The following is a 27,657-nucleotide window of genomic DNA, read 5'->3' as shown; positions in this document are numbered from 1 at the left end:
CAGTAGAGCCATAAACGAGTATTCAGATAATTCTTAAATGAAGAGGCGTTAAGGATGAATAATGGCAGCCCGTTTCTTTTAGCTTGACGACGGCATGGGAGAACGATCATTTTTAGTGCCGTAAAACAAAGGTAGAGAGGAAATCTTGGCATTGTACGTAGTTTTTTTTTTTTTAATGAATGGTATATGCAAGAATTGTACCAAACAGTTCGCCCAGATATACACTATTCACGCAGACCTTGGAGGCCGGAGTGATGAAAGCAATGTTTATCCAGTCGTCTTTACGTTCCTGTCTAAGAAAGAAACTTTAATTCATTTCTTTCACCTTGTCTTGGAAGCGGTTCCTCAATGGAATCCGAACAAATTCAATATATTTACTTCGAAGTAGCTACGATATCAGCCGTACGAGAAGTATTTTCGTCAGCAGAGTTAAGTGGCTGATTTTTTTTCGCATGAAGCAATGTCTCTGGAGGAAAGTACAAGAACTTGGCATGCCAAGGGACTGCAATGAGAGCGAAGAAACGACCCACACGTTATCTGATGGAATCCAACTTTTAACACACTATACATCGAGATTTTTTATATTCTGTTTGTAAATTGCGTAATTTTATGTTTAAAAAAAACTTGAGCCCCTGTGGGTAGGGTTGCAGACGAAGAATACACCCACGATATCCCCTGCCTGTCGTAAGAGGCGACTAAAAGGGGCGACCAAGGGATGATAAAATTAGACCCATGATACTACTTGTAATTAATACCACCACGCGGGGAACACCATGGGTCGCTGTACTTGCGCGTAGTACCACTATGTTAGGTACATAATAGATTTGTGATTCGTAGCAATAGAGTGCGTTGGCGGCTTTTACAGCACTTGTGATTCGTACCCCTATATGAGCAACATCATGGGATTAGCGACACCATGGTTCTGCCTTGCCTATGCTTAGTACCCACTCTGTGAGGAACACCACGGGATAGTACCGGTCCCTGTGTTTAGTACACTTATGTGAGGAACGCCATAGGTTTGCGTTGCCTGTAAATAGCGCTGCAGTGTACGAAACACCATAGGTCTGTGTTACATGTGCGAATTTCATTACCTGTGCATAGTACCATACTGTGTGGAATGCCGCGAGTTTGTGCTACCTTTGATTAGTACCGCAACATGACATAGCATGGTTCTATTTTCCTAGCGATAAGTACCATTATGACGGGCCGATGACGTGAATTTCGGACCCGTTTCGACTAAAAGCATCATCGAGTCAGTATTGTACTTTAGAAGCTGTCGCTTGGTCAGTAATACTATAGTTTAACGCTAAGATTCTGGGAATGTGGGGCATTGCGGGTCGTATCCACTGATTGTTTTAACTTCATATCCATTCATTCTTCATCCTCACGTTTTCGAATTCTGGTCAGTGGAGGATTATGGATTTTTAAATTGTCATACTATTTCGTCTCATTTCGTACCATTAGGGGCCGATGACCTAGATGTTAGGCCCCTTTAAACAACACGCATCATCATCAAGAAAACGTAACGGGTTTTTGAGAAATAATGTCTTAAAGTTGACGCCTGGCTGAAACACGTTTAAAAACAGGCTATTTTTGCGTTCGATCCGCGATAAGAATTACTAAAATGTAATTTACAAATTCCAAACCTACATGATCTGATGTGAAATGAAACAAGGATAATGGTGGTGTTATTTTGTGTAAGACTCTTGATAATTTCATAGACAACCTCCAAACTTAGAGTATACGTAATCTTTTCGTCGACTAGAGTGATGACTCGCACTTCTCCGGAGGCAGGTACCTCTCGCACCTCGGCCGACACAGTCCGGGCTTAAATATACAGCATTGGCCGCAAACGTCCGGCGTGTTATTCCGCGGGTGCGGCATTGGAGTGCAGACACAGTTACAATTGTCAGAGGGTGAATGATTTCAGTGATAAACGTAGTCAACTTGGTTAAAAAAAGTTTGAAGATTATCAGCGAAGTTTTTGGCCGCGTTTTTTCTGGGGATTTTAGCTCTGCACTGTGGCAGCGATCTCTGTCATTCACAATGATTTCAGCACCCACAGACATTCAGATCTAACTCTTCACAGTTTTTATTTACACCTTCGAGTACATTAAAGATCCGGACATTATTTTTCCTACGATACTGTTCCAAATCGTCACACTTCACACTCAAATCTTCTCATTTTTAAGATTTTTGAGTCGTTATTTTCTAATTTCTTCTTCAGATCACCTAACATGCCGGTACTAAAAAAAATTACTTTTTAGGCTCCTTTAATACCATTTTCGTAATGTTTTCGCTATTGCTTGCACCACTTTTTCCAGAAAGTTCGACTTCATCTAAGGCACTCTTCACCGCACGGTCTATGTCTGCAGCGCTGCGTGCTTGATTCTTGCTTTCATACACCATGTTAATATTTACCACTGTCATAAGTTCAAAATATACGTAATTGAAGATACCCCCAAGGTTCAAGTTTTTCACACACGTTGCTGCACCCAAGTGCACAAGTTTCTCTAATCACCACTGTTCATATTCACCTGTTAATCACTGTTAGCTACGGAGCTGATGTTACACGTATGCGTCACCTAACATAGCAGTCATAGCAGTGTAATGTATATCATTGAAGTGAGCACATTTATTTTCTTAAAGGAGTATACTGATGAGGACAGTCGAACATCATGGAGACTTCGCTGTGGATTGTGATCAGCCTTCATTAATGGAGAAGGCACTACAACAACAACAACAACAACAACCAGAACCACCTTCGCTGTCATTCGCCTTGAATGTATAACTGCGCACAGGAATTTATTTGGTAGTACATTGGCCATATTGAAATGACGATAACCTTTACATACGGAGTGAGCCTTATTTAGTCTGGAAACGACTGACTTCCTTTTAAGAAATTAAGGATTTTTCTCCCCGGTTATTCTTATGATTTACAAGATTTGATATACTTACACCGTGATTAGCCGGTTCGAGTCCCGTTGGTCGAAAAAATTCACCATCAGAGTGTTAACTGGCAGGGTAGGAGAGGTGGTGGTATACAATTTGTAATCACTAGATTGGTTGCCAGAAACCTGATTTCATTTCCAAACCTCTCAGCAATTAATATGCAATGAGGGCATATGACGCTGTTGATTGATGGTGATTTGCTCGTCGGATGGAGACGTTAAGCCTTAAGCAGATCCCTTGGTGCTATTTGACAGGAGTAGTCTACGTGTCGGCATCGAGTTTAACCCTCTCCCTTCCTACTATCATATATGACGTAATTCATTTCGTCTCATTAACTCTTCCGAGGAAGTTGATGTCAGGAAGGGCATCCGGTCGTAAACACTCGCTACGAAGCTTCGTCTCTCTTGCACAAAAACAATTGTATGTTCAATTTCAGTCATAGGCTAATAGCTATTATTTGCTACATAGGTGACGACTGTGGGACCATTGAGCTTCCTCTTAATTGTCACAGAATCACTGATCGTTCTTCTACTCAGTCGCCCTTGACAAACTCTTGTTCCTTTAAGGCGCCACATGTTAATGTTTGTGTGATCTTGGCAATCTTTCATTTTCCCGTCAGTTATGGCCTTTTCCGCCTTATTTTCTTCGAGTGGTCTGAATTGTGTGCCTTATTCTTTCGCGGAACTGTGAGCTGTACATTAATACACCTTACATTAGGAAATAACATTTCTTTTGTTAAAATATTGTTCTGGTTACACAATTTCCCCAGAAGTTTGCGTCTTGCGAGCGCGGAGTGGTGATCTTGGATGCCCAGGTGAGTCTGGCATTTCTCCTACTCCCTTATAGTTGCTCCTTTCCCCTTTCTATCCGTCCAACATTAGTTGACTCTTTTTCTTTTTCGTGTACGACCCCCATAGCCTTAGTTTTGCGAAGCCCAAGGAGTCTTTCATTTTCACAATTTAATAGCCCTTCCGTTTGTTTAACCGACACCTTCATTTTTCGAGGAGTCGGAAGTCTTCCTGATTCTCCTGCGATTATTATTATTATTATTATTATTATTATTATTATTATTATTATTATTATTATTATTATTATTATTACGAAGGTTTGATACCCCGTTGCATTTACTCCTAAATCAACTCTGACCACCATGTCAAGACAAGACTGCATCTTGTTGTCTGTCTTCCTTTGCCAGACTAGAACTAGCAGCCTTCTGTGTGACCGTTGCTGTTTCATTGTTATACAATGCAGCGGACATACAGCCAACAAGTTTTATTGATTGCCTGTTATTGCCTATAGTTTGTTATCGTACTGTATAGCAAGATATTAGTTTTCGATATATGTTTATCTTCCCCATAGTAGTAGTGTTAATGTAAATTCCTCCACTCTGTGGACTGGCCAATTAGAAGACATCCCTTTCCTGTTGTAAGTGGCGACTGAAAGAGGAACCCTCTGGGGCCCTCTATTTGGGATTGTGATAGCGACCTCAGGGTTCCTAGATGATTTTGCATTGCTTCCGCTTGCGCTAGCCTCCTAACTTTCAACTTTCCTATCCGGCTTCCCTTGGTCCACGTTTCTCTTCCGACCCCAAAGTGTAAGTTTTGTGGGTTTATAGAGTCATTCTTACATCCTTCGTGGACCTTCCGTTTCTTTTGCCTTATCCTCATTCTTCGAAGGGTTGAACGTCTTCCTGTTTTTCTTTCCGATCAGTGCTGTGGGAATGGTTGCCCACCTCTAAATTCCCAATACATTCTGTTCTATACAATAAGACCTGCTCTTAAATTGGTTGATTCGATGTATATTAAAGTCAAATTGACCCTTTAGTCCGGACCCATTCCTGGTAAGACACAGTTTGTACAGTGCATTTTATCTTGTGATCTGGGAAGAACAATTTTTTTTTCCTTTCATTGACCTGTCCGTCCGTCTGAGTCTCTTACTTAGTTTTGACTATATGAACGTTAGTCACAAGGGAAGTCTTTGAGGTGTTACACTCTGATTTCGTTAAAAGTTTGCATGCGCGTATACATTCCCAAAGTGAAAACCATACATTCCTATATTATTTAATGCGGGTTTTTAACGTTGAAAGTGGTGGATATGGCGTAGGTTTAGAGGGATGAGTCATGCATACAGCTGTCAACTGACCAAGACGAGCTGATAACTTACGAGTAGCAACTCTGGTCTTCCTGGAAGATACTTTGTAAACAAAACCATCCACTGATACATAGGGTGACGGTGAAATTGAATTAAATTGAAATTGAATAATATTAACTGGGTACATGAAAGTATGGTTGCTACAGTTTTACAATAACTGCCTACAGATGTCCAAGATCCCAAAATTGTGGAGCAAAGCACGTTTACTTGTTGTTTTAAAGCCTGGAAAGAACAGCAGAGACCCTAGGAAATACAGACCAGTATCTCTCCTGTGCCACTTATATAAGATTTTCGAAAGGATGATAGTCTGAATGAGTCTGTTGAGTATCATTCCACTCATTCCACAACAGGCAGGCTTAAGACCAGGCAAGAATGCTGTAGCACAAGTTCTCAACCTCATGCAGCAATTGAGGATGGTTTTGAAAATCGACAAATCACAGGGGTAGCTTTCATTGACGTCAGTGCTGCATATGATGGTGAACCGCCGTATACTGCTTCAGAAGATCTTTACACTCACGAAAGTTTCAAAACTTACCAGATTGATGCCAACCTTATTGCAGAACTGCAGTTTTTGTTGTTGACTTTCAAGGACAAAGAAACAGATGGAGATCACAGGAAAATGGATTGCCCCAAGGAAGTGTACTGGCTCCATTGCTACTTAATATCTATACCAATGACCAACCACTCCCTAACAAAACAAGAAGCTTCATCTCTGCGGACGACCTTGCACTAGCCTGCCAGAGTGCAACTTTTGAAGAGGTAGAACTCGCTCTTGACAGCGCTCTGAAGTGATTAGGCGCGCATTACAAGGCTAACCACCTAAAGCCGAATCCGTCAAAATCTCAGCTTTGTGCTTTCCACCTCAAAAACAGAGAGGCATCAAGGAAATTACATGTCTCCTGGAATGGAATCCTCTTGGAACATTCTTTCAACACAACTTCCTGAGGAAGCTGAGAGGTACAAAGCCACAAGTTCTTAGAACCCCTGCACTGGCTCGGTGTTACTCTCCTGTAGAATACGCATCCCCTGTGTGGTATAGATCATCCTACGCCAAGACTGTGGACCTGCCCTGAATGAAGCTTGTAGGTTAATCACAGGATGCCTAAAACCTACCCCTGTTGAGAAGCTATACTGTCTTGCTGGCGTTGCACCTCCAAGTATTCTTCGAGAAGGCGCTGCTGATCAAGAACGAATGAAGGTTGAGAACATTGAAGCTCACCCACTGTTTGGTCATCAACTAAGGCAGGACTTTCCTTGTGGAAATCTAAGCATCGAGACTGGATGGAGCCGCGTGAACATCTTCCGGCTGGCTACACTGAAGACTGGAGTGTTTGGAGGTCCCTTAACCGATTAAGAACTGGTGTCGGCAGGGCTAAGTCCTCCCCTAAGTTATGGGGCTTTACATCAGAGGACAGCAAATGCTACTGCGGAGGAAAAACAGTATGTACAATCGCGTACACAAGAATTCCGGGTGGAAATGGAAACGGGTAACATTTGGGCATAGATATTGGCCACCCCTGAGGGGGAAGGAGAAGTAACCAAGGCAACATCACATGTGTTCGTCTTCCAGGAGGTGTGGCTTGCGACGTTGCGCTTTCAGAGGCTACTCCCAACTCAATGTTTTCGTGAACTGATTAAGACGTTTCCATGGTTAAACATTCTGACTATACTAGCTTTTCCTAATCAAGGAAAACAATTAACTGTAATTTAATTGCTATGGAGTGTGCACGATGTAATCCCATCCCAATATAGGGCATTTCATTGTTTGATCAGCGCTTACAATAACTTCATAGGAACGGTTTTCCAAACGCCCATGCGACTCTGATAATCATAATTATTTAATGCCAGGTTATTTTTACTTTGGGTTTTGAGGATAAAACTATTATTATTATTATTATTATTATTATTATTATTATTATTATTATTATTATTTAATAGGGCCTATATTGACGAATATAACTGTCATTCTTTCTTACAGTGGTTGAGCACGATGCCATTTGATAATCAAGTCGTAGTCGAGACCGCTAACATTTCAGTCAGACTTTGCACGCAAGAATTACAAAGAAACTGGAGAATTTGACCCTCAATGAATTGACATACACATTACGCCTGTTGCCTTGAAGGAGCCGTGTGGTTACTCCCTTCATTTCCCTCTCCCTTCATTGTCGAGCCAGTGGAACGTGTCGGCGCGTGTGTTTCGTTCATGCTAGATAGCCTCATACTTCGTTTTCTCCACCTTCCTCACTCTTCAGATGTGTGCATGTGTTAACGCGTCTAATGGATGTGACCAATGCGAGTGTGTAAGCAGGTACTGGGTGGTTCTGAGGGCTGTACTGATTTCTTGCCTGAAATGAATATTTCTGGCCACGAGATACTAAAGATTTCGAGTGTCCCAATGTCGTCTCTGCCCATTTTCATTCTCAGAGCAAGATTTAATGCTTGCTGATGACGGTGCCGTAGGTGTGGCTCAGTTTTGGTAAAACACCACCTAGATGAACAGTAAATTTGGTCAATTTCCATTGTTTGTTATTTTTTGTAAATAGTTTAATTTTATTTTAACTGGATGTATTAAGTGTGTTTCTGACACGAGTAAACTGGATTGTATTTGCAAACGCAACACATGTGGTTGTTTACAAACAGTACGTTCTCGACTGTCAACTAGGCCACGAAATATGTACATTAGGCGGTATATTTTCAATTTTTGTTGGTTTAATATATCGATGTTGCTATGTATTATTCGTAACACACAACTTTCCGAATGCCACTCGTCCGAGCGGATTAATAACGTCAGGTACTCAACAGTCGACATCATCGCGAATCAAATCGTTCTGCCAGTGGATGGTTTTGTGTACTTCATGTCTTCCTGGCTCCTAGCCCATTTCTCAGTTCTTTAGAGTCTATATGCAGGGATATACTATTACATGTTTCTGTGGTGGTTGGTAGTGTATCGTCGAAGGGTCGATCGGTTAAAAAAAAAAAAAACACTATTTCGTAGTGAGCAGTTTAGAGCCTGTTACAGTATTACCCTTTGTGAGTCTATACGTACGTTTTGTTCTCATTGATCAGATTTGCCTGGAGCCTCGTGGTCACAGTGCAGTTATCTCATGTCTTGAGTTCATGGGGCATCATTTTTAAAACATAATCTATGCATCTACGGCAGTACTTTCGAAACTGGTCGCTTGAAGGTTTATGAGGTGTCGCTGAGTGGCTGATATGTATTTGTATGTGTCGAGTTTTTAAAATTATTTTACTCTATGACCTCGTGATGGACGATACTTCTGAAATGAAGAACGGAAATGGCTGGTCACACGTTAGCAATTTGAAGTCTGAAGGTGAAAGAGAGTATCATTGGAATGTTCCAAAACACATTCACAGTGATTTGAAGAATGAATATTATTCAGAGAGAAGCGTGTTACTTTCCAGATCTGAACACAAATGCTTACGACTAGGTAAGAAATCAATTTGTTTCATCGGGAGTTCGACTTTCCTTGGTAGAACAGCAATAATTATCAGAACTTAAAAATTATAGGAACTTGAAATTAAAACACCAAGGAGACGATTTGGGCAATTCTGAATTTCATTTCAAGATGAATTTCCGCATCTAACTAAATGGGATATTGTAGTTTTGTTGCAGTTGTCGACCACATCACAGGATTTTCTATGATGACCAGTATCAAAACAGTAAAATGTGTATATTCATCTTCTCGTCCCGGTGTGGTACAGCACTTTTCAGGCACAACCTCGCTGGAAGTGAGCTGCGCGTACATTTTTAACCACATAAGAGCGCTCTTGCCATTCTTACATTTCTGGTATTACTGAGAGTCAAACCAGGGCCTCCGAGGACGGCAGCTGAAAGCGCTGAACTTCACTACGGAGATGGACATCAAAACCATGAAAATGACATTTTACACAAATGCTGGTTGAAGACATGCTAGTATATTCCTCAAAATATAAAAGAAATTTGAAAGACTTGCCAAGCACTATGTGAGCCACTAAACATTATATCGAAGGGTGAAGATGCGTGCTTTTTATCGTCCTCTTAGAGTTGCATGTATATTTTTCTTTAGCCTGATATAAAATTTAAATTGTACTGGACATTTGTGTGCGTTTCTTCATCTTACGAAGAGCGATACCTTCATTTGAGGAGTGAGGTGTCGCATGGGAAGTAGTTTGGAAGGCACTGATCTAAGGACTGGCGGGCTGAGGTTGTAAAGGCGTGCCCTGTTCACTCTGAAGGACGTGGGTTCCCCGTCAGGAAGCGGTGGAAACAACTAGGCAGCGAAATTTCTTCTTCTGAAAAGGCACGTGGTCTTGAGGTTCTCATTCTACATTTTTTTTTTAAATAGTCCCAGGTTAATTTGAGGGAAAGGGGGTGCGATGGTGGCCGGACATAGAGCAGGCAACTTTATCCCTCCTAGTGCCATGCTTACAAATAGTGGACGCCATTACGTTCCACTCCTCCAAGTACCTACATAGCCCGTACGAAGATGGGTTCTTTGACAAAATGTATGCATTATAGATTTTTCATGTGTAATTATGTACTCATGTCCACAATATAAACTTGTACTTGGCGTGGTGCCGTGCATAGAACTGTCGTTTTAGTGCAGTGTTTCCTTTGTTAATGCTTTGACCCAGAGAGCGCATGTTGGCAGAGCACATGCTTGTTGGGAGCTAAAATTAAGCGAGGGACTTGAGATAAACTGAGGGCACGCTGCCATCTACTTGCTAGTCAGTTTCTCCGAAACGTCACTTCCAGCCTAGTGTTTTTATTGTGATGTGAATAGTCGTACTCATCATATCCTGACGGGATAAGCTTCTCCAAATTGAACTGATTACAGTACTCTGATGACGTGCTTTGTGTTTGTGGGACTGCGTAGCGTAGGCTACAGGCGTGGACATTTTGCCTTATTGTTATTCTGTTCTCTATGTGTAGAGGGCGTATAGAAGAGCATTTTATTTTCTAGCTTTTCTAATGAATTGGTTGTGTGCCATTGTACTGCATCACCATATCGTTTTACATTGCAGGTACCTCTTGCTGGTATAGCGATCGATCTTGTGTTCGTGCCTGTCGCTGCCTGCTGTAATCGGCGTCGTCAGCTTGTTGAATACTGTTGATAAGTTTGTTGTTTAATTTTATTACAGTCGTGAATGAATCACCTCTGTATGCTTTTTTCGTTAATTACGAAATTCATATTCTTTAAACTCCGTTTGCAGTAGTGCTACTTTTGAAATAGCTCGCTATAATGTCTCAGAAAGTGAAAGTAGACATCCGCATTACCATATTTTATAATGATGGTATCGTGGTAGTATATATTTGAAGGCAGAGATGCTCAGAATGCGTGTGTTTGCCCAAAGCGGGGCATCGGCATTGCTGAAGCATATACATCGTTTACACATCTTAACGTCCTGAAGAAAAGGTTCAGTCAAGTAAATATTAATTCATTTTGAGATAAAAATGTAAGCTGTGATTGTCCATAATGAGGGAGAATGAGACTCCATCCTCTATAGTTGTGTGCGGCCATTAATATTCTGTGTGCAATGACGTCTAATTGGCTGGAGTGTTCGTGGGGTACAATGACACGCCTACGATCGCCAGATTGTGGAGCTTGATCGTGGTCGCCGGACAGGTCATCAGCGATACAATGGCTTGTCCTTATTGTCACAGCTGTGGGACAAACGTTGAAATCCGTGAGAAATGACCTAGCAGTGCTGATCTTCCGTTAGTGTGTGGATTCTCTCCTTACGTGAAGAAGATAATTTTAATGTTGTGTTCGTGTGTTTCTTCGTTATCGTGTATCTGTTATTTTATTTTAGTTTTTATTTACTCGGTGGTCCATTATAAATTTAGTGAAGTGATGTTGCATTTGATGAGGCCATACAGAGAACACTTTCCTTGTAAGGGAAACCCTTTCTTTTACGAAGCATCTACTCTTTTTCGCTGAAGTTGTGTTGCTGCAGGTATTTGACCAATGTTTGAAGAAGGCGTGCGTGTATCACTGAAGCACGAAGTTCCACCAGTATCGAATAGCCATGGCCTCAGGCATCGTTCCTTGGTTTCTAGACTGGGTGACACCAGCCTCCTTGCCGGTCACTATTACAAACTGCGGACTCCTTACAGCTTTAATCAGTGCCCTGTGTCCTACTGCTATGACTTACCTTATTTTGTATCCTCTTTACAGACTGGTCTTCGGCACCCTCTACCCGGCCTATGCATCATACAAGGCCGTCCGGACGAAAAATGTAAAGGAATATGTAAGTACTACTTATTCATTACGTGCATGATGTTGTGTACTCTCCGTAGATAAAGTAGTTCTCAATATTATTTGGAACGCTGGGATCAAATATGAAACATCACTTGATAATCACTTTTAGATATAACTAAAAAAAAACACTTAAAATGTTTGTTTCTAAAATTATAATTTTGTCTGTAAACAGCAAATTTTTGCTTCATAGTTCGCTTTTCGTAAATCGCAGATTGGGTATAGAGAAGTCGAAAGTAGGTTTCTTTTCAATTTTTGTCTTGTTTTGTTTGTTTGTTTACCACATCACGGAGAATGGCTTCAGGGAATTTCTCGAAACGCTGTATTTAAAGAGTAGTAGGCTGTGTATTACTTGGTTAGTATTAAGGGAGCCAAGAAGAAATGTCATATATCTTCGCTAATATCAGTTCTGTCGAAAAACTTCATATAATACAAATTCTGCAGAATTGAATTCCCTTTGTTTTGAATGTTTCATGCGTTTTTACTATGCAGGTGGTGGTGGTGGTGGTGGTGGTGGTGGTGGTGATTATTGTTTTAAGAGGAAGTACAACTACAATAACACTAATCGGAAAGAGAAAATGGAAATGATCCAACACTTCAGAAAATGAAGGTATCGGCCAGTGAAAGACTCCCTAGGACTCGATGCCTAGTACCGTCGGGTCGGAAAAGAACAAGAGTTGACGAAGGTCGGATAAGACAGATTAAATTGAGGAGCCTAGCACAAGTGAAAGCAATACCAGGACTAAGCCAAGGGCCCCGTGGTCACCAACCCACGTTCCCAAGTTGAGAACCCCTGGGGTCACTTTTTGTCGTCTCTTACGACACGCAGGAAATACCATGGATGTTATTCTACCGCCGGCGCCCACGTGGGAATGTTGCTATGCAAGGAATAATGATGGAAATATTACTTTTCATAAACCCCAGATCTCCAGAAGTATTAGTCCTAAAAATAGTTATTAACATTATCAGTGTAGAATAAAGATTAAAATACTGGAGTTTTTCAAGAAATCATTTATTTCGAAGTCCATCTACTGCAAGCATCGTTGACATAGAAATATTATGAGGTCGCCATGGTAACGAGTTAACTAGCGGTAATGGTGGTTGTCATTGGAATTGTTTTTTGTGGTTTTTTTAGATCCAAAATCGCGGGGTCGACAGTCTCTGATGATCAGAGTCCACACTGAGTTGCTACTAGTATCTGATCAACGTCTTCTACCACTAACTGGGCGTAGCCTGTCTCGTTACTTTCGGGGCGTTAATTCGGTAGTCCAACTCGGTCTGGGCATACAGTGTTAAGATAGCCCCAAGTATGGACTGTTAGGTGTAACCGATAGTCTAACTCGTACCATTTGTAACATCAAGAGTTAATTAGCGTAGTCAAAATATTCCCTCCCACTTCAGCGTGGTTAAAAATAGTCTTGATTAATGTTTGCGTTATATAGCACATAGTAAAGTACTTATTAAGGTTCAGTCAATAATATAAAATGAAAGCAAACTGATATCACAGTTCTGAACATATTACACTCATGCCCATAAGTTAAGGGATATTCGTGATTCACGGGAAAACATAAGACACGGCGATAATATGTACACGGCAAGGTGACTTGGCAAATGTGACTCGTGACACAGTGATACTGAGACAAGGTATGCAGGAAAACTGGACATAGGCAGTGGGTGGCACTGACCGTGTGTCGTGTCCCTCCGCCGGTGGCATACAAAACGGCAGTTCGGGGTGTGATGACTTCGCATGGCAAAACACCGTGCAGAACATCTCCTCATACTGCCGATCTGGCCGTCCAGCATTATTTGCGGTAACTCATCCCATTGTTGGACAAGCGACAACAGTGGTCCGTGGTACTGTTGTTTGGGCAGCAATCCTTCGACTTGGAGCATTCCATACATGTTTAGTTGGATTTAAATGGGGGTATCGAGCTATCCATTCCAGACCCTTGATATCCTCATGTTACAGGTACTCGTCCACCAGGCCAGCCCTCTGAGGGCGGGCATTATCATCCACCACGAAAAAGTCGCACGTACTGTTGCTTGATTTCATCCCTGCAGACTGCACCCGTCAGAGTACCCGTAGGAAACACATGCAGTAGCGTACGTGATCCTAACTCGTGCCTCCCCAGACGAGAACACGGCACTTATATATCATTAGGGTTGTAACGTGTACCGTAGCGCGCCATATGAACAGACGGCGAGTATCACTCTCGAGGCTAAACCGCGACTCATAGGTGAACATGACACTACCACACTGTTCCTGGGTCAAATCTTGTTGGGCAAGACACCACATTCGACGAGCCACGGGATGCCTTTGTGTTAGGGTAATGCATCTGGAGGGTCGCACAACCTTTCGAAGGCAGAGGTACGACCCAGAGGCTGCTGCGAGGTCTCTAGCCGGTGCAGGTGCTGTACTGGTTGGGATTCTTCGAGCACTCATGGCAAGATAACGATCCTGACATTGGATTGTAGCACGTTTTTGACCTTGCCCGTACTGCTGCCGAACGTATTCTCCTTCCTGGAATCTTATCCATAGTCGCGAAATGGCACTGTGGGCGACATTCAACTCCCTCGGGCTGGCTGTGGCCGGCTTCTAATGTGCGGATGATCCGGCCACGCAAATAATCCATATGTATTCGCCGTGCCATCCTGCTTACGTTCGACTCGAGTACTAGGTGCTAAACGCTCGCTACACGCAGTCAGAGCTGCTGGACGCAAGACCTTTGTCCACAGGCACATTAACCGGTCTCGTACTGAGCCACGGCCAACTCGATCGTGACTGAGCTTGTTTCGGTAATAATAATAATAATAATAATAATAATAATAATAATAATAATCGTATTGCCTCAGCTACCGTGTGCAGACATTTCAATTTGACGCCATCTGGCTGTCTGCTCGTCAATTTCGACGTCCCGTTTTACTCTAGGCTCACTAGATGGCAGACCGAGTACACCGGAACTTTCTTGGGCGTCTATGGCTTGGCAGACCGAGTACACCGGAACTTTCTTGGGAGTCTATGGCTGAGATTTAATTAATTTTCTCGGGTAAACAACAAATGTGTCACCAGAGATCTTTTACATGCCGACATCGTACGACATGGAATGTCGAATGGACTTTTTCCCGCCCTTCAAAAATCCGACTACCTCTGCCGGGTTTGAACCCGCTATCTTGGGATCCGGAGGCCGACACTCTACCACTGATCCATAGAGGCAGCTGGCTTGTTTCGGTGTTGTCTAGTCACGGTTTACGCCGCACATTTATCGCCATGACGTAATGTTTTCTCGTGGATCTCGAAGATACCTTAACTAATGGGCATGAGTGTATGAACGGTGTCAAATAATGATACATAATGATTTAATGTACATTGTCACAATTTAACCAATTTGTAATTATCCAGGACGAGAACTCACGATTTCATTCACAGACAGTGTACAACTTATGATTATTCCTCTGCATCGGAGAGACAAGGGAACGAACGCCACCTTGCGACGAGACGGGTGCAGGATTTAAGAAAACAAACTTCAAAGAAAGAAGAGACGGACAATTTGTTTACGTTTATATACGGACTGGGATATGCAACGGCGTGCTTGCCTATAGTTTTAAAATCATTCAATTAATAGTCGGCGATGGGTAGTAGGCCTACAGCATGTTTCTAATGTTCCACCTGGAACCATTTTATGATGGCTAATCCATCTATATAGAAGTGAAAGTAAGAATTAGTGTCCCAGGTAAAGGAACGGGCTGGACCCTTGCCGCGCCATAAGGTAGAGAGATTTGTAAATAGACTGGTAATTAGTGTGGCCATTAATAACTGGTTAGAATTGTTTGTATTTTGAATGTGTGTGTGTGTATTTATTAGGTCATCCTGAAATAAATTAGAGTAATATGGAGTTTTATTCGTAACAATATACCCGTATTGCTCTGTTTGTGTGATAAAGATCTCATTTTGCTTGTCTATTTTATATAAGTCGACCAAATTTAACTCATTAGACCTCGCATTTTCTTTTCCAAATATACAAGAGGTTCAAATCTCAACATTAGGCTTTTAAGTGTCATTTTCTTAATTCAGGCACACACATTGCAATTATGCAGACTACTTCAGCCCTAAAGTAACTTAGATTATGAAAAGTTACTCAGGGGCGATGGTTAGGCACTAGAATACTCTTTTTCTTGTACCGCTTTTTCCACCCCTTGGTGGGGCTGGAAGGGTGATCTGTCACTCGTGTGAACCTGACTCATTTTTACGACTGGTTTCTGACGTCAAATTTATGAAGTGGGATGTGTGCTATTACTGCTGTTGCTGTAGTGGTCGGCATTGTAGTGTGTTGTGTGTATTAAGTCAAACTCCCGTGGGAATTACTGAACGGGCCGGATGGGAATAAAACCCGGGACCGTCTGATTATTCAACCAAGGATTCAGATAGTCTCCAAGACTCTGTCATGAATCAGCTTCACCATCTAATTTGCTCCTTCAATCTAAAGCTTTAAGAGAAAGCATTAAAATCTGTTTCACGAGCTTGGATGGCGTAATCCATTCAGTGTTAGGTTGATGTCTAATTGCCTTGAAACAATTTCTTGTCCCTGTAACAGTTCTCCATACTAGGAACTTGAATTATGTTCAGATACTCACTTGCCATTATAACCTAGCTTTAAGAGAAGAATTTCTCCCTAGGAGGAGAATACGCTGATATGAAGGAACATCAACTGCTGCATAATATAGCCGTATTCAGAATAGGGCCTTTTATTTCTAGGTTGAGGGAACACTGGCGATATTCCTCGCAGCAAGATAGCTTGAATAGACCCTAGGGATTTATCATGTAGGGTATCTATCCACATGGAAGGAATAGAATTGAAAGTACGTGACGATATTTCATGAAACTTGCCCATCGTACTCCGTCAGCCGCGGAAATGTAATTATCCCGATATCATGGGGTTGAAAAACTAAATTAAAACGAGGTGATAATGTATATTCATTATCAGTATATCTTTTACAATATAGCGAGATCATTTGAACTAAGAATCAGTGCGCCATTCGACTGATTCGCAAACTTGAAATACGGACAACATCCGCGTTGTATGTCGTGAGTCACAAAGTTTGAGGCATACTTGCTGGCAGTGGTCATGCAATTCTAAACTGATATCATGTGAAGAAGTTAATTTAATTTTAAAATATTCCTTTGACATTAGATCTATCAGCGGATTTACCCATTTAAACTTAAATCAGTTGACTTACTTTGTCGTTCTCAGTGTTGGCTGTATTCCCAATCGGAAGGGTGGTTCATATTTCATCCCCAAGCTGGCATAGGAAGGCCGGGCGTCACTGAAGGGCCTAGGAAGTTAATAGAGAGTGAGGTAGTTTCCCCGTTGCATTCCTCCCAAGTCTGGTAGTTTTCTTTTACCATAGCGACCGGTTGAATAAGGAATGGCGTTACAAGTATAGCTCGTACTTCTGTCACGTTGATAGTATCAGCAGTCGACAATCAATCAAATGTGTTCTAGCTCATACAAGAAAAGACAGTACGCTACAAACACTGACATCATTGATGGATCGGGGCATATCCATAATTTTATATATTTCATACGATCTTCGGGCTTGGTGTTTCTTACTGCATTTCGTTGTTCTTGTTCCTACAGAGCAACCGTAGTAATATGAGAGTCGGTCGATGATCTCCAAATTGAACCCCGTAGACCGGGCTATGAGTAGCTCAGACAGTAGAGGACTGTCCTGTGCTCTCGTTGGCATGTTCGACTCGGCTCCGTCCGGTGGTATTTGAAGGTGCTTAGATAAGTCAGTCAGCCGGGCTGAGTGGCTCAGACATTTGAGGCGCTGGCCTTCTGACCACAACTTGGCAGGTTCGATCATGGCTCAGTCCGCTGGTATTTGAAGGTGCTCAAATACTTCACCCTCGTGTCGGTAGATTTATTGGCACGTAACTGCGGGACTAAATTCCTGCAGCTCTGCATCTCCAAAAGTCGTGAAAGTAGTAGGAGGGACGTAAAATTTATTATTATTATTATTATTGTTATTATTATTATTATTATTATTATTATTACCCGTTAAAGCAACTATCATAATTTTAAGTACACAATCTATATTGCGGGATAGTCTTCTCTGGTAGACAGTTTGGACGCGAAAATTCAATATTAATTGAATTAGTCTTCAGCAGGCCTTATAACCAGGTCTCGATGGCTGTGTTGATCGCAGCATCAGTTCCATAGCAAGTATCTTAACCTACAGCTAACAGAGTAGTATGGCGTATCACGGTACTCACTATTCAAAGCAAATAGTTGTAAAAGAAAAGGTCTTCCAGTTTCATTACCACTGTACCAAACATCTGTTTGGCGTATACACAACTAGGTATAATGACCGAAAATGAAGTAATTCTTGGTCGTGAGAAATATGTTATAGTTTTCTTGTAGTTTAACTTTACTGTGTTGACACAAGCTGTTAATTTAGTACACGAAAATTTAAAAGAAAATAATGTAATCGAAAACATTCTCTGGTCCTTGCACAATTACGTGCTCCACATAGCGTCCTTCATTGTCCAGTACGTACCGGATACCTACTGCAAGCATGTTAGTATATTGATATAGAGTTATTTCGCATGTCGCAGACTCAGTGTTCGCCTTCAGGTCGTCAGGTGGTACCGGATGAAAACCTTGTTCCTTTAACATGCCCCACGGAAACGCGTCGTGAGGTCCCGGGCTTCTGGGGGGGGATAAGGAAAGGCAGGTACCCTGGAGGCGACCTTATTTGGAAAGTTTTTGTGTGGTGTAGCCCGTTTGGCTGGAAGACTTGTTGCTCAAAATCCAAACCTCTGAGCTCGTACATCGGTGTGGAAGCGGATAAGGATATGCTGGTAAACGGTAGCATTGACAGCGATAATCTCACCATTATTTTCATTGAAATAGCGGACAACGACGCCATGACTTGATATTGCTGCCCATGTGGTGGCCTATCCAGAATGTAGGGGTGTCTGCAGGTACTCGCCAGGCTTTTCCCTCCCAAGAAATCTGGTGCCCTGCTTTTTTAACGCAGGAGCTTATGACACCCATCTCACCACCACCAATTGTCAAGGCTGTGTTCATCCTTATAGAGGCAGGCCAGTACATGGGCAAAACACTGCAAGCGAGCGCGAAAATCCGGAGGCGTGTACTCCTGACACCTTTATCCGGTACGAGCGGACACCCAGTTCCTTAACCATGCGCCACACACCTGTGGTGTGCAAATGCAATTCCTTCGACATGGACCAAAAGCTCTTCTTCGATGACTGCAGAAGTCTCCATCATACGACCAGCATTCTAATTGCTCCTGGTAGTGCGGGGTGTTCCCGAATGTCCCTCTTCGCCATTCTTCACGAATCCTGTTTAGCGGAACATTTCTATCCAACACAGGATAGTTTTCTTTGTTGGTGCAGGTCCCCGGAAATAGCTTTAGCGGTTTCCTCCACGAATTTAAGGGAAGGCCCGCATTCCGTCTTGTCCCGTAACTTTAGAAGTAATGTTCCATGCACCTTACGCGTTCTAGGACGGCATGTTATGGCATGTCGGCTGTCACTCTCTACTGTGTATAAAGGCATGTATTCTTCCAGTATGAGAGTGCCTAGTTAATTTTTGCGTCAACTAGTTCGTGTAAGTGCGAAGAACCGTAAAAGCCATACACGATAACTACACAGTAAAAAAAATTAGAACATGTTTTTGAACGTATGCCATGCTCCATAAAACAATACCTCACACCCAGGTATATTACCAACTAAACCTGTATTCATTACCGTTGAAGTATACAAAAGAACATCGATGGATTCGCGTTCATTCACAAACGGAAATGTCCGAATAGGGGCGAAAACAATGTGATAGCAGTCCTCCAGGGTGGATTTTTATCACAGTTGGAGAGCTTCAGTATGGTGTATGTTTTCCACGAGCATTTATCACAGCGCGGCATGCTCGGTTTAAGTCAACGGAGGTCACGTTGCGCTATCAGGTCCCATTCTTCAATGAGAGCCTGTTCGAGGTCTTGGAGAGTCTGTGGTGGCACAGGACGCCCTCGAACACTTCTGTCAAGCCTATCCCACACATGCTCAATTGGATTAAGGTCGGGACTCACTGCTGGCCATTCCATTCTTGAATGGTCAGTTCTCTCTAGACAGCTCTGGTGTTGCGCGCTACACGAGCCCTGGCATTGTCGTGCATGAGTACGAATTCAGGGCCAACACCGTATGCGGCAACCATCACATGCTGTAGCAGTATCTGCTCGATGTTCCCCGCAGCGGTAAGATTACCACGGACGACGACAAGATCCGTACGGCCATCAGTACTGATGCCACCTCACAGCATCACAGAACCTTGTCCGTATCGGTCGCCTTCCTGGACAACATTTGGCATGTACTACTCACCACGGCGTCTCCATACACGTTGATGTCCATCACGCTGTGTCAGGGGAAATCTGGACTCGTCTGTGAACACATGTCTCCAATGGCGAAGTTGCCAGTTGACGTAGGTACGGGCAAACAGAAGGCGAGCTGCGCGATGTTGCTGCGTTAAACGGGGCACTCCAACAGGACCTCTGGATCGTAACGTCACTTTTTAACCTGTTCCTTACTGTCTGGTCAGACACCGTGACTCCAGTCACCCTGAGGTCTTGGTGCAGTTCTTTGGCAGATGCTGAACGACGCCGCAACGCACAGATGGTCAGATATCGGTCATCCTGACGGGTTGTCATGCGTTCACGAACTTGTCAAACCCTCCTTGTGAACTGGCCTGTCTCATTGTAGCGATTCAACAAGCGGTGAATAACTGACGGAGAGACGTTGAGATCCACAGCAACACGACGAAAAGTCCATCTTTCCTGGATCAAAGTGACGGCCCTTGCGACTTGAACCTCGTTAAGATGTGTCATGACATGTGCTGGTTGACGTACAACGTGCTCAAATGACCGCAATAATATGTGTACCTCACGACGACACACGGGCGCACCGCTATTCACTTTGTTTTGAGGGGTCACCTGACAGTTTAATGCAGGGCCTCTCAGACTGCATGCGCTGTGCACGGTTCAAAAGACTACTTCGCTAGGTTGGCCAGAGTGCAGACCCCCACTCCTCGATTTGGAGCAATAGCACTGTCTTTCTCTTTCCCCGTGCCTTCCCTGCTCGCACCGCCTGTCTCCCCCTTCCTCTCTTGCTCCGTAGCGCTCCAAATCCGAGCCGAGCTTAGCCGAGTAGCCCAGAGACGAAGCTTTGGTCTGAGCTGAGCCGAATGGGACCGATGCACTGTGCACAGGAACTCTGCGCCTCAGTTTGTACGCGAGAGTTTTTGGGCGTTTGAGAGGCCCTGATTTAATGCATGGCCACGCCTACAGATGGAGTATAACTTCGATTTAACATACCCTGAGTAGCTTAGATGTCAAGTATGCTGTGCGACCATTGAAACCCCATCTACCAAATTAACGTTCACATACCAGACGTTACAAAATATGTTCCCTAATTTTTTTGAACTGTGTATATGCTATAAACATTTCTCAACAAGTTGTAAACTCTTCTGATTGTTCTATCATATGCAGAAAGTTTGCCCTATATTTACAGACGGTAGCATTTAAGTTCGCTTATTCTAACTCTTCGTGGTACTGAAATTGCCATGCACATTTTATTTTCTTCTCGAGCCGGGCCGAGTGGCTTAGACGGTTGAGGCGCTGGCCTTTGGGCCCTAACTTCGCAGGTTCGATCCTGGCTCAGTCCGGTGGTATTTGAAGGTGCCCATATACCTCAGCCTCGTGTTGGTAGATGTACTGGCACGTAAAAGAACTCCTGTGGGACTAAATTCCGGCACCTCGGTTTCTTCGAAAACCGTAAAATTAGTTGGTGGGACGTAAAGCCAATAACATTATTATTATTATTATTATTATTATTATTATTATTATTATTATTATTATTATCTCGATGTCACCTTCCTGTGTTCCATCTTAGTATATTAAGTTGACCTATCATAATGTGCTCGTAGTACGAAATCTTCGGTGAACGTTCGAAGGTTTGACCTCTAATACCGTTCCTTAGTATGTAGTTCGGTTGTTTTTGTAATTAAATACTACTTTAAAAACATTGCTTCCAGTGATATATTTTCGAAGTGAATTTCTGTTCCTATTTTTTAGAGATTCCTTGTGTCTGTAACAGTGTTCTAATAATTATTTAGTGATACGGATGCCGACATCTCCACTGCAGCATGCATTCATTCTTCTTTTTTCGGTTGTGTCCCATTTGTGATCACAGCAAAATGTGTCCCATTTGCGATCACTCGCGTTACAGAAGAGAAAAAGAATGTGAAGAAAGAAAAGTTCGTGTCCCATTTGCGATCACTGTAAAATTATCAGTAGCCTATAAGGGTTTTCCAACGTCCATGGAGCAGGGGGACTGCTAATTAGGGCGTACTCCAAATAACCGTGTGATAAGACGTGTAGGCCATGAACCTGCTACGCTGGCGCAGCAGGGGGAGAGGTGATACTCCCACTTGGCGCGTCCCAGGTGACGGATAGGAGGGTCCCAACCGGCTTACCGGCGGACTTGAGGGAAATAAAATACCTCTCGCGGACCAAACACACACACCCCCTGTGGGTGGGAGAGGCGGACGAAGAATTCACCCACGGTATCCCCTGCCTGTCGTAAGAGGCGACTAAAAGGGGTGACCAAGGGATGATCCAATTAGAACCATGAAACTACTTGTAATTAGTACCATCACGCAGGGAACACCATGGGTTGCATTTACTTGTGCGTAGTACCACTGTTAGGTACGCAATAGGTTTGTGATTAGTAGCGACAGTGCGTGAATCAGGATGTGGGTCCTACAGTACCTGTGATTCGTACCCCTATATGAGCGACGCCATGGTTCTGCCTTACCTATGCTCAGTTCCCACTATGCGAGAAATTCCATGAGATAGTACGAGTCCCTGTGGTTAGTCCACTTATGTGAGGAACGCCATAGGTTTGCGTTGCCTGCAAATAGCGCGGCAGTGTGCGAAACACCATAGGTCTGTGTTACATGTGCGAATTACACTACCTGTGAATAGTACCATAATGTGTGGAATACCGCGAGTCTCCGCTACTTTTGATTAGTTCCACAACATTACACACAGCATGGTTCTACATTCCTAGCGATAAATACCATTATGAGGGGCTGATGACCTGGATTTTTGGCCCGTTTCGACTATAAGCATAATCGATTCAGCATCGTGCTATAGAAGCAGCCCCTTGTTCAGTAATAATATTGTTTTATGCCTTCTTCTGTGCATGTGAGGTACTGTAGGTCGGATCCACTGATCGTTTTAAATTCATGTCCGTCCATCCATTCATTCTTCATCCTCACGTTTTGAATTCTGGTCAGTGGAGGATTTTGGACTTTTAAGTTGTCATATCATTTCGTACCATTAGGGGCCGATGACCGATGTTAGGCCCCTTTAAACAACAAACATCAATCAATCAATCATTCAAGACGTGTAGGCTCAGGGATTCGCCCAGCCGTCCCCTCTCTTGAACTTTTTGAGGTAATATTAGTCTATAGTTTTCACCATAATTAGTTTTTGTAGTATGCGTGACTACTTACGACATGGAGTTCATTGAGACGAATAAATGCAAGTCTTCATTTTATAATGGATACTCTTACATGAATTTACGGGAAAGTCAAAGATGCTTGGTGACATGGGTATGTTTAAAACATAAGAAATCCTTGAATAAAGGAAGGCTAGTGTGTCAAAACCATACAGTAGTGAGAATAATAGATCATCAGTGCGTTCCTGACGAGGTGAACTTTGACGTAAAGAAAGCTACATTTCAAGCGAAGAAAAGGTACCGTGAGGGCAACATTGTGGCAATTCCTCAGGTATTTTGACGTAGAAATTCAGCCTTCAGGGGTTACGAATCCCTTACAATGATGCCACAGTTCTACATTTTAAAGAGTACGTTGTACCGAAACAGAAGCCACACTCAAGGGGTACAAAAAGAGCCAAGGGGTTCCCAGGAGGTTGTTCTTCGTGATGAAATCCTAAAAATGTTTGACAGGTAGAATTTACTCCTGGCCGATAATGGTACAAAAGATCGGTTGTCGGTGTTCGGCGGAGGCCAAGGAAAGCAGATTTTGAGAAGAGAAAAGTCTTTCATTGTGTTTGTTCAAAAGCTGCAGAAGTCGGTTTAATCAAATCTATTCCATACATGTCCACCTTGGAAGCTCAGAAGATGAAACAAACGTTACCCTAGTCGTCTTAGCTCTTCTTCCTGACGTAAAAAAACTCATTTACGAATGCTACGTTTGCTTCTACCAGAATTACCTTATTGGCCGCCTCAGACGGTATATACTGATTTTCAAATGTCGACTGTCTCAACCTTAAAGGAGGTTTCTTCGCAGTGTCCCTGGAGAAGGGTTCAGCATATTGGTATGACATTATACCAGGAAATTGAAGACGTCGGGCTATGTATGAATGTGTGCCGCTTTTGCTCTTCTCAAGCCCCAAAAAATGTTGATGACTGACTATATATCCACGGACAAGCACCAGAAAAAGAAAAGCTCGTCGAATTCCATGACTACCTCATGGAAGTGACATCTGAATTATGGAACTGCTACCGGCGACATAGGACGAATAATTCAGTAAAAGGATGGAATCATAAACTGAACATTCGGATTGGAAGACCATACACCAGAGTGAACGACTTCACCAAGTACTTAAAAACTGAAACTGGGAAATCTAATAATAAGTTTCTGAGGATGGGCTTGAATTAAGAAAAAAGTGAAAATGAAAAGGCTGAATAAGGAGTTGGATGGAAGAATAGCAAGGATTACTGGAAGGTACGAAGAAGATTCTGAAGTTGGAAAGTTTCCTACGACGATGTCTTACGTTCTGAAACTTGACTTATGCCAAAAGGGCAACAAGGTCTTCAATTGAAGACCAAGTACGGCTAGCCGTAATGCCCGTGGTTTACTTGACCCCTTGTCTTGAAGCTGGTGCGAGGCGGCAAGACACTCGAGGTGCCTATTTACGAAAAAGGAACGCAGTTCTGGCTGGTGCTAACAATGGACCTTTTCGCACTAATGTTATAGAATTATCTCTTAAAGTTATTTTAATCTAAACATTCTTTCCGGGTTAAGTTTTGGAATTTTGTACACCTAATCCAATCGTACAGAGAAAATTATTTTATTTATATAGGTAAAAGTAGGTTGAGTGGCCGCGCGTGTGACGGCTATGGAGCCAAGTTGTGCATTCGTGACACGCGTAGGTTCGAACCCTACCATGAGCTGTCCTGAGAATGGTTTTCTGTTGTTTCATATTTTCATTTCCAGGCAAATACCGGTACAGTTCCTATTCATAGGCCACAGTCGATTCCTCCCACCTCTTTCCCCAATTTCATTCACCATAATATATTTCATCTCCATTAGCTCCTCAACTGAGGTTGGTGTTAAGGAAGGGCATCCGGCCGTAGAAATATGCCGTATAACTTCTAATCTCCGATCCCGTATCCAGAAATGGAACTAAGGGGTAGATATATATATAGCAGGCTAATTATGCTATATTTTGAGCAGTTCTTTACCTAACCTGTCAGTTTGAATATTTGAAAAGTTTGAGCATTATTTAATCATTAATTTAATAGTGTCCCGTATTGTATAATGGGAAAAATAAAGTGATTTTTTTTTTCTAAGTTGGAGATGATCTATAATTGCTTCGCACTGTCAAGGAAGCAGTGTGTTACGGCAAATATATTTGTTTTGAATCCGAGAAGTCTGAAATTCAACTGGTGTAATACACCGTCCTTTTGTCCTGCTTTTTAAAACCCATTTGACCGCCTTTACACACACAGCCATCTGGTAACTCTTATTTAGAGTTGCATTTGTGTCCTATTTCGTCTCTGTCCCGATATCAATGCATCACGCTCAAACGGTAAACGTAAGTAATTTAATGAGTTTAAACATCAGAATCGTAGTACAGTATGCAGTTTTCGCCAGTTGAGGGCTGTCTCCCTGTACCAGTCCTTCAGTAGGGAATTCCCTCAAGTCATTACGTTCTCGCTGAAAACCTAAAAAAGGTAGGTCTTAGGACGTAATTATTATTATTATTATTATTATTATTATTATTATTATTATTATTATTATTATTATTATTATTCATTTATACAAATACGGTAAATGATTATTTTCAAATGTTGGCTTCCCGGTTAAAACGTGCTGCGCTGCTGATGGATGGGTCTCTCGTGTACTTTGTATCTGTTCTTGCACGTCTTAGCGGCCAACATATAGATTCAAGGAAATTATGAAAGCGAGTTGATTACTTCCGTGGTTTTTAGTACTATGGTTCCGGACGTATCTCAGCTATATTCAGAAATCTGTGAAACAGAGTACGAATTTCATCGACAGTAACTTTAGAAGGAAGAAAATTTATTGGATGGGAACTAAAGGATTGGTTTACTGCAGGAAATTGATAGTGCGAGTGCATAACGGAACTGGTCCGCTTGGTTTTGGTCATGCTGTGTGCTTCACTCCTAGACGAGCGCAAAGCAAACAAACGCTTTTGAAACAGTGCTCTTCAGGTATTATGTAATTCGCTTCCTGTTACATGTTAGTGGAAATGGGCAAGTTGCAAACCGTATCGGAATGTGAACATTTCAGTTTATATGAGATCGGGGTATGACGCTATGTGCTAAGTGTGCATTGCGAAGTGTAACGTCAATCTCGAGATAAGTCCTTATGAAGCTTTTAGTTTAAGATTGATTTTCTGCTGAAAGTTTCACATTTTTGAAGGCTGAATTTTGTCATTCCATTGATGTCGGCTGCTTGTGTATTCCGATAATTTTGGCAAACAACCCATCTCTTTGGAATTCGCCTTTACCACATGTTTACTGACCATAATAGCTGTATCTGCTAAGTCATGAGAGAACCTAGAACCCAAGGGCAAGTATATTTTTTCTCAGATGAGTTTTTCTTCCATAAAGCAAATTCATGCATGGTATCATGAAATGTATGGACTAAGCTTTAGAAACTCATCTTGCTCTGTATGACTGGTGTATTTGCAAGTGCTGTATATGGTCTTGTTCTTTGCCTTGCAGGGGTGGGGGCGCATGGGTGAACTCGCGTTTTTTTGCACGGTGAAATTGAGAGATTGTACAGTAGGTACCCACAATGTTATCACAGTTCAATGAACGATGCATTTCCTCTGACGTAGGTTAGATACATTCAGAGCTGAATATATCGTGGGATTACAAGAAAACACAATACGTCAGTTTGAGTTCCGTAAACTCAGTTTGAATAATACTTTTAAAGATAAATATTCTTGTGATTCCCCTGAGAGCAAATATTGTCAGTGAAAGACAGCAAACTTTCAAACCTCTTTTTTCTCAGAAATACGAATTTTGACTTAATGTATTTTGCTTGTAAATTCGCGATATGATTGAATTTTTGCAACTCCAGGTATTGAATTTCTTCAACGGGCGTTTGTAACGCAGTTATTAGTTTGTCCGCCTTTGTGTAGGTTTACAAGGTTACATGATTGAATCAAGTTGAATCCTATGTGACTGGATTTGTTGGCTTATTAAAGAATACCTTTGGCCAAATTTGTCATTCTGGCTTAAGACAAATATTAGTTGTTAGGCATTGATGTACACCTTATAGTGTAGATAATCATCATCATCGCTTCTAAATAGCAGCAGGTCTGTGGAGGGAACACCATGTTGAGGTTGCCAGGTGAGGTATTTACATTACGTTACTTGTACAACTTGCCAATTAAGTTTGGAGCAATCCCAAAAACTGAAATGGTTTTAGACCCGAATCTGCTTAGTACTATAGTCTTCATGTTTTCTTCTCTTGCTTGAAGTAAATTTCCTGCATCGAACGAGGGATGCATATTTTAAATGGATCGATATCGTGGTGGTTATATAGGCCAGCGATAAAGAGAATTCCTCTTCCGGTGTCAGGTGAGCGTGTGAACTCAGATTAAAGATCAGTCCTTGAAAACAATAATTCATTAACATGTCTGCTATCCATAGGGGGTAATGAGACTTTGTGCCGCACCCTGTACAGTACTGCCATACTTCACTTGATAGGGTGGATCAGGGTAGACTACTGACAAAAATGAGTGCAATTGTACTAGACAGAAAGAGTGACTGAATGGGTTGCTATATTTCTAGAAAATGGACTTCAAAGAATTAGAGTGGATGAAGCTTATCTGACCATGTAATCATTAAGAGGGGAATTCCCCAAGGCAGTATTATAGATCCTTTATGTTTTCTTATATATAAATATTACGAGTAAGGAAGTGGAATTGGAGATAA

General features: G+C 42.3%; 1 protein-coding gene across 1 annotated transcript in view; it reads left to right on the top strand.

Moving 5' to 3' along the window:
* LOC136857276 (uncharacterized) overlaps positions 1–27,657 on the top strand; it is a 300,734-nt gene that overhangs the window by 83,931 nt on the left and 189,146 nt on the right. Inside the window, exon 2 of the mRNA XM_067135803.2 lies at positions 11,283–11,355. Coding sequence (XP_066991904.2) covers positions 11,283–11,355 — 73 coding nt within the window. The remainder of the gene's footprint in view (positions 1–11,282; positions 11,356–27,657) is intronic.

This window comes from Anabrus simplex, chromosome 1 (genome assembly GCF_040414725.1).
Source record: "Anabrus simplex isolate iqAnaSimp1 chromosome 1, ASM4041472v1, whole genome shotgun sequence".
In the NCBI taxonomy this organism is placed as follows: Eukaryota; Metazoa; Arthropoda; class Insecta; order Orthoptera; family Tettigoniidae; genus Anabrus; species Anabrus simplex.
This window is presented reverse-complemented; position numbering and strand designations above follow the sequence as displayed.